Here is an 8,429-nt window from a genome sequence, read left to right as displayed (position 1 = left end):
CCAGAGCTGGTCCCCCCTCTCCCCGCCTGGGGCCTTTCCCCCCCCTCCTCTCCCTTCCCCTCCACCACTTCAGGTCGGGCCAGGGCTGGGTCAGGCCCTGACTGATCCCCTCCTCCCCCCCGGGAGCCATTTCCTGCCTCACCTCCACCGCTTCAGGCTGGGGCCAGGGCCGGGGCTGGGGCCAGAGCCAGGCCCTACCTCCCCTCACCGCTTTGGGCCGGGCTGGGCTGGGCCGGGCTGGGCCAGGGCTGTGCCCGCTCTCCCCCTCCCCCCCTGCTGCTTCAGGCCAGAGCTGGGCCCTTCCCCCTCCCACCCCCTGTCCATCTGTCACCTGTCACCTCAGTCCGCAGGGGGGCGAGGCCAGCTCCCCTGGCTTTGGCCCCCACTCCGTTGCCACAATCACGGTGGTGCAGCTCCCGTCTGAACACTCACACTCTGACTGGTTGTTTCAGACAACCAATCAGAGTGTGAATAAAGTGTTACGGACAGACAGACTAAGGCTTTTATAATATTAGAATAATACTAACCCAGGGGCTAACACTCACCCAATCAAATGAAACATGTTATGGGGAACCAAACAGAGGGAAGTCTCTGTGGCTTGGTGCCAAACTATGACTGCCATCTTCCTTGGGGCAAAAGGGCATCTAGATGCTCTACTTATGAAAGTATTTACAGTAACTATTTACAACCAAGCACGCTGACACTGAGACCCCCAAATGCTGCACACCAGAAGTCCAGCCTAGAACTCAGACCACGCAACCTCTTTGGTCACGGGCTGCAGCATGAGTCTATGGCTTTCTGGAGACCGTGCTTACCTCTCTCTTCATGGTTTAAAATTTGTGTTCATTTAAGCCGCTTATCCTTTGACAGCACATCTCCTTCAGGAGAAGGAGCAAGACAGGAAGGTAGCAGGAGAAAAGGTCTTTCTGTGCAGCTAGACCGGGTCTCTGTCACTGCATATTTGGGAAATGGCATCCCAAGTTACTATGAAGTTCGTGTGAGCCTTCCTCTGGCAAGGGAGATCTCACACAAACTCTATGAGGTGACCTTTGTTTAATTTCCTCACCTTCTGGCCAACTTCCCACCTATGAGTATGATCTTGTTCACAGGCAAATCTCAATTTAGGGAGAACCACAAGGATGCCAGGTCTAAAAAGTTCTGGGGAAAAAAAGAGTTGACCTTATGCTTAATGTTCCCAAAGCAGTGAAAGGATTGTTAACATCAGTGCAGTGTTTAAGTGAGATTGAGAAGCCCACATGTGTTTGGAAAGAAGGTTGTGACATACATAAATAATAAGTCATTAAAAAAGCAGGAGACTGGGATTCTAATAACCCCCCTATGGAGAGTGTGTTAGGTGGATTGACCATTTATGTACCATATTTTCTTGCATATAACACATCCTATGCACCTTGTTTTTGAAAGGCAGAATGAAGAAACAAAGATCTTTTCTTGTAGTAAGTGAGCAGCAGCAGCTGGAGAGCTGAGCCTGCTTATTGTTCTGCTCCTTGCCCAACACTGGCAGAAACTGCTCTTTCTGTTTTTCTCACAGATAATGCTCACTCTAATTTCCAAACCATGTTTGTTTGTTTGTTTGTTTTTTGGGGGGGGAAGTGTGTGATGTCTGTAAAAAATCAGTATACAAAAGGAAAGTGTCACCCAACATGCTGGTGGAGAGTGTGTGGTATATGTGTGTGACAGTGCCTGCAGCTCACAAACAAGCAAAGTTTTTAAATGAAGCTGTCATGACTGTAAATGGCACTTTTTGAAATAAGCTCTGTTCATGTTCCTGCACTGGCAGTGAGAGATGGATAAGGTGACTTAGAAGTCTCTTTTATCTGTAACATCTATGAGTGTCACACAGCCCGCTTGCGGCAGATTTCAGTAGCATCCACCAACGGCTTCTTGTAGTTCTCTCTCTTATTTGGACAGCTTAGCTTAAATGTTTTTGCACCCAATTTAAGTTCTCAAATGCAAAAGACAAGTTGAGAACAGCCTTGGACAATCACTTTTTAAAATCAGCAGGCAGAGATGAGACAAACACATATTTCAAAATGTCAGCTACCTGCTGGTTTCTGCTTTCCTTGGTGATTATGTAGCTTTGGAAGCATATAAATGACTAGTTTGTTCATAAAATCTAATTTGCTGAAACAAAATTTCCAATTAAGCTTTTACAAGGGAGATGATATTTAGGACCAGGTCCTCAAATGGTGTAAGCCTGTGTGTCTATACGAAAGTCACCTATTTATACCAGGAATGGGCCTGGCTCTCAGCAGAAACATGGCCAGCTAGCACTTCAATGTTATAAGCTAATATAAGGTCCTAGCAAGGAGATGGTCAAGAAATAAGGTAAATCAGAAGGAAAAATATGTTAGATAATCCACATATGTATCAAGTTCCCCTTTGAAATAACTGTAAAATAATTTCTTCCTCCTTGACTAAACAAGATGATTCAGGAGTCATTTCTTAAAAAAAAAAATCTGCAACACTTAATGGCATTGTTAATCCTTAAAACAATGCAGTATTTTAGATCCCGGTCATGCTGCTGAGGTTGTCAGTATCTCAGACAAAATGCAGAATCATAGTCTAATGTTTTTGGGCTTGCCCCTCAACACACTGAAATCAGCAGTGAAGCTCCTGTTGGTCTTCATGGTACAGGATCAGTTTCAGAATTGGTAACCAGAAAAGAAACTGATGTTTGTCTGTCTTGTTTGAAAAAGCATGTATTTAGTAGTAGCTGCTCCAAACATCTATTCTGCTACTAGCTTGGGATTTTACAGGTTTCCTTCGCTTTATGCTGTATATGAATTCCTGGAAAATGGCGCATAACTTGAATTTGTATAAAGGAAACCCACTTTACAATGTAACAATAGGGATACAGTCCAAGACCTTGACTGTACTGACCCCCTGACCAATTTCTACTACTTTTATGAGACAATTCTGGTACTCGCCAACAGCAGATGGTACACACAGGTACAGGGTGGTGGTGAATGTTTAGTTGGTGTAAAGAGAGGGTGGTGAAGGGTCTTCAGTATCAGACTCCACATCACTGGTGGACCAGGGAGAGGGGGAGGAAATAAGATAGCGGGACACTTAGAAGCCATAATGGGGATGGCAACTACAGAAACATGTCACGGACAATGAGCAAGGAGCGCAGATCCATGCAGGAGACTATATTTTGGTGCGTGTCATTCCCACAATGCACTGCATAAGCAGCTGATTGCAGGCTTCCGCCACACTGATTGCATAAGAGTGAATTTACCTCTCATATAACAAATCGCACATACAGAACTCACATACAATGAGAGAAACTTGTACTTTGTTTTTTGAAGTGGGGGAGTTAATAAAAAGAATTTCCATTAAGACTTTTCTTGTATGGTTTATAATGATAATGGAACCCATAAATTATATGAATAATAGGAAAACAGCCAGGGACTAGCAGGAACTTAAGAGGAAGCCTGGATGTGTCTACACAAGACGCTTTACTATGCAGTAGAGCTAATTACTGTGCAATAAATGTCTGCGTCTACACATGCAGATGCTTACTGCACAGTAATTGACTCTAATCACAAGTAAATTTGCCGCCTGCATATGCAAGAAGCAAATTTACTTGAGATTACTTACTGTGCAGTAGTGCCTGACCAGGAGAAAATGTGCTCCAGGTCAGCTGGGCAGCAAGGGGCAGGAGATTGCTCCCTGTTCCTAGGAGCTGCCTGCTGCTGGGGCAGCTCTGCCACCAGAGCCCTGATGGGGACAATGTCCCCCTGCCCCGGAAGCAGGGAGCTCCCAGCCCCTGCTCTGTGGTTGCGGGGCTGGTTCTGGGAGATCCTTATCTCCCAGGGCCCGCCCCAGGACTGCCCATGGGAGATAAGGATCTCCCAGCCTGGGTCCCACAACTGCAGAACTCGCACAACTGCGGGACTTAGGCTGGGAGAGAAGGATCTCCCAGTGCCAGCCCCAGGACTGTGGCGCTACCATTGGGAGACAAGGACCTCCCAGCCTGGGCCCTGCAATCACAAGGCAGGAGCTGAGGGCTCCCTGCTGCCGGGGCAGGGGGACATTGAACCCACCCAGGCTCCAGTGGTGGAGCCCACCTTGGCAGCGGGCAGTTCCCAGGGGCACGGAGCAATGTCTCAGCCCCTGCCAGGAGCCAGCTGTCTTCTGGCCCCTGGGCTAGCACGCAGGAGGAACCTAGAGCTCCCCTTGCTGCTGCAGGGGCCCGTTGCTGGGCTAACAGGGAGTGGGAGCAGTCTCCTGCTAGGAGCATCAAATCTTCTCCCACATCCCTGCATGTGTAAACATGTGCCTAGAAGAGTTTACTCTCCGGTAGTTCACTCGAGAGTAAACTGCTCCTGGATTATTTGCACGTATAGACATGCCCCCTGAGAACTCTACACAGAAACTGTACTTACATGGTGATGGCAGAGGTGAGAGGAAAGGACTAAATTACATGAGATTAGAGTAGTAAGGCAAGGGGTTATCATCTAAAATTAAACAGAGAAACATTTGTATTGAACTAGAAATAAAAACTAAGAGTGGGGATGAGTCAAGCGTGACATAACTTTCTCGGTTCAGAGATCAACTGCCCTCATCTTCAGAAGTGTTCACGAATAAGTTAGACATTTTTATGGTGAGATTAATATTTTAGAAAACCTTCTGTGGTTCAGAGATCAACTGCCCTCATCTTCAGAAGTGTTCAAGAATAGGTTAGACATTTTTATGGTGAGATTAATATTTTAGAAAACCTTCTGTGGTTCATGGACATAGACTAAATAAATCAAAAAGTCCTTTCCAGCCCTGACCATCTACAGATCTTCTGCACAGCCTTAATTACATCAGGGAGTTCTAGTAATATCAACAAATGTATACTGAAATAAGAGGAGACATATAATGGTAAACTATGCCAGACAGGTTGAAAAAGATTGACTATGAGGATGAAGTACTTGAAGCCACACATTGAAAACACCATTGTCCTTTGACACAAAATGTTTTAGCGTGAGCAGAAATGTCAACCGTATGTTATATATTATTTAAAAGTGTTGGGCTTTTGTTGCGTTTTACTCTAACAACACTGGAACTTAATTTAGTCTTGGAAAAGGCTGCTGTTTTTGAAGGAGAGGATGACATGACTGTTGACCAGTGACATAGCTTCATCAGTACTACCAGTAGCCTCTGGAAGTGTGACTGCTAGTTTATATCCCTCATTTTCATTTTTAGAGTTCCTTTTTACTCCTGAATACTTATGACCTTATCTGTGTTCCTGGGAGTGTTTAAAATTGTTTTTAACTTCACACTACTTTAAACCTTTGTTTACCTCCATGATTTGTATAATAGAATGTGGATGGCAAACCTATGAAACAAAAAAATGTACTACAAATACTGAACTAAGTGTGGAAAAAATTTAAATGTCTCAAATATGGGGTTGCTTAGCCCCAAACCTATTGTAACAAAGGATACTCTGACACTCCCATTTACAACCCTTGAGAAATACAACTGAATCTGTTTCAACCAATGGCTCCAAAGTTGATATTATGTCAACACTAATGCCATACAAATCAAGTAGAAGAGATCATCTGGGAACATCTGTGTAGGCCAAATCTTGAAATTCAGTCAGAATTTTGCCCACCTAACAATTTGGTGAGTTCTGTTAGAGAAATGACTTCAGGATTCGGACACGTATCATATGAATGCATATTTCCACTTAAAACTAAAATACTTATTTTTTAAGCTTTCTGGTCAGCATGTCACTCACCAAATAAATCATGCCACTGTCACTGTCATGTCCTAACAACAATAACACCAGGGTATAGCGTATGGCTTTGGGTTTTTCTGTCATCCAATTTTAGGAATTTTTTAATAGATCCTTCATGTTTTTAGTGTCTCCCCAGAATGGTATCTGCTGCACTCATGTAGAGCACACCATTACATATACAAGCTTAACACAAACTGATCAGCAAGCATGAAAGTTGGCAATGCTTGTTCCGCCTGGTATACAGGGTTAAGTCCGATCACAGCAAGAGGTGCTGAAACATTTGCAGGCTGGGTTGTGATTCTGTCTGCAAACACTGATTTGGTCCATGAAACTGCAGCAGCCAACGGTTAGAAAAGAGATCAATTGTCATGTCAGCCAGACAACTGCAGAGCACTACTTCTGACTTCCTTATATGAGAGCACAGGCTTGCTCCATGGAGCTGAAGAGAATCCCATGTATCAACGAGCACCTGGATCTAGCCAGTGTCTGCCAAAGAGCAGTGAGTGATCCTGTGTTGCTCTGCTGGGAGGGGACACAGCCCTATCCGCAGCTCCCTGGACCTGTGGGATGTAGTGGTGGGTAAATCCTATGCCGTCATAGGGAGAGCCTTGCACCCTGGACCTGCTGTGCGTTGATGAGGCTATTGTCTACTGTACAGGGATGGATTAGATTAGATCTCCCTGACCGACTGGTCCATTTATACCAGGGACTGGTTACTGCTACAGCGATGGGAATGCAAAAAAACTCAGCTGGGCTGCATCACATTTACTTATTTTATTCCCTCTCCTTTGCATTCAGAATCAGCATCAGACAGATCGAGTTGGGCAGATTTCAGCAGAGCCAGCTAATGACGTTCTCTGGGATTGCTTTTTCTGGCTCTGAAATGCACTGAGGGGGCTTCGGTTGGGTTTTGGTTTTTGTGGGTTTTTTGGTTAATGTTTGTTTCAGTCTCAAAGACTACGTTTGTTGGAGTCGGTTCAGCTTAGTAAACACGAAATGCTGCAAGTGATCGAGTCCTGCATACAGTCCGGTTTTCCCCTGCAGAGTTCAATTTAGGAAACCCTACTGCTCACTGTCCTATTGTGTTTGCACACAGTGAGTATGTGCTTCCATCCACAGAGCTGTCTCTGAATACACACACAGACACACACGCATACACACTACAGACACACACACTACACCTCCCCCCCCGCCCTCCCCGCGCAGACGGATATACATGCCCTTGATTGCTCACCTCCTCTCGAGCATCTGCAGAGGCAGGTGTTCTTTCCTGGGGGGTATTTGCAGATGTTTCAGCAGCTGGTTCTGTATCCGCCTCCGAAGACATCCTTTGCCATTACAGGGCGCTCAACCCCCCGCACGCAAAATAAACCTCAGGGGCAACGGGATTTCAAAGTTCCTTCTCCCAGCAAAACAATGGGGTTTCTTCCCCTGGAAGGAAGCTTTGGCACTGCAGGCTTCTCCCCGTCTTCAGAGCAGTTCTCTGGTCCTGCAGGAGCTACAGGATCTCTGTCTGGTCCCCACCGCCGCACTTCACACCCCAGAGGCGGGGGGGCTCAAGTCACTCACTGTCCCTTCATGTTGCAAGTCTACCTTAGCAGCAGAAGCCAGAAGCTGCACTTCGGAAAAGTGCCTCCCAGCTGGTCGGGAATGCGTCCCTGGCAATGAGTGAAACCCTGCAGCTGATGGGTAACTTTAGGGATCAAAAAGCAGAGAGAACAAAGGCAGCTCTCAGAGATGAAGGGGCTGCTTTGCCAATAGCACCAGCCCCTCTCCCTCTGCCGGTGCAGCCTCCCTGCCTGCGCGCCCTGTCAATAAATCCTCAGCCTTTGCAGTCCACAACTCTGCAGTGGAGCTGGTGCCTGCCAATTTGGACTCTTCCTATCCACAGCAGCTCACACCTTTCACCCTAAGACCCACCGTAAAATCCTTCGGGGGGGGGGGGGGGTGTCTCTTGTGCAGGCTCCTAACAAAGCCCTAAATGCATGCCCAGAAGAAAAAAAAATAACAAAGAATGAACTTCTTCATGTGACACCTGGAAACCACCGTGGAGTGTGAAGGAATCGTCCCAGTGCAAAGTCAGTGTGGCACAGAAAGTAAGTAGGTGTTGTAGCTGTTTCTCATGTCCTGCTGGGCAGCAGAGCATCCCTGTGCGCAGTGCCTCCCAGCCCCTTTAGTCCATCCCAGAGTGAGGGGAGGAGAGCCTGGTCCTCTTTGGGAGTAGAAAACTCAGCCCAAGCCTTTGCATTGTGTCCTTGCCGGGTGTCTGTGCGAGCTGTTCCAGGCTGCCTCGATGCCCAGGAGATCAGAGGTGAACAAAGCATCTGTTGCTTAGAGTGGTACTAAAATATTTTCCATGAAGAGCCCATGCCTGGCTTTGGGGGTCACAAACCTCCCCCCCACAACAATAAACAGACAAGCCCCAGCATGGGTCTTCCCTTCTTCCCAGGGCCAGTGCACTTCATTCCTTAGCCAACACCACTTAAGTGTCCATCACCTCTCTCTTCACTAATACACATTTGCAAAGGAGATGAAGCCCTTATCAGCTTCTTTCTCTCTTTCCTTTCTCCCTTCCCCCTCTCCAAACCTCCCCAATTCCTTAGCCTCTCTTTTGTTCACATTTATTTCCAACAGATCCCAATCCCCCTCCACAACTACAGCCTCCTGCAAACTCTCCACC

The 8,429-nt window shown here is 46.6% G+C and overlaps 1 protein-coding gene across 1 annotated transcript in view; it reads right to left on the bottom strand.

Moving 5' to 3' along the window:
• The window catches only part of LOC102386756 (transmembrane protein 151B-like), a 43,504-nt gene extending 36,428 nt beyond the window's left edge, over window positions 1-7,076 (bottom strand). The window contains exon 1 of the mRNA XM_025205322.1: window positions 6,984-7,076. Within this exon, the coding sequence (XP_025061107.1) occupies window positions 6,984-7,076 (93 nt within the window). The remainder of the gene's footprint in view (window positions 1-6,983) is intronic.
• Window positions 7,077-8,429: the final 1,353 nt, after the last annotated feature.

This window comes from Alligator sinensis, unplaced genomic scaffold, assembly GCF_000455745.1.
Source record: "Alligator sinensis unplaced genomic scaffold, ASM45574v1 scaffold108_1, whole genome shotgun sequence".
In the NCBI taxonomy this organism is placed as follows: domain Eukaryota; kingdom Metazoa; phylum Chordata; order Crocodylia; family Alligatoridae; genus Alligator; species Alligator sinensis.
Note: the sequence above shows the minus strand (reverse complement) of the source record. Positions and strands in the feature narration are given on the sequence as shown.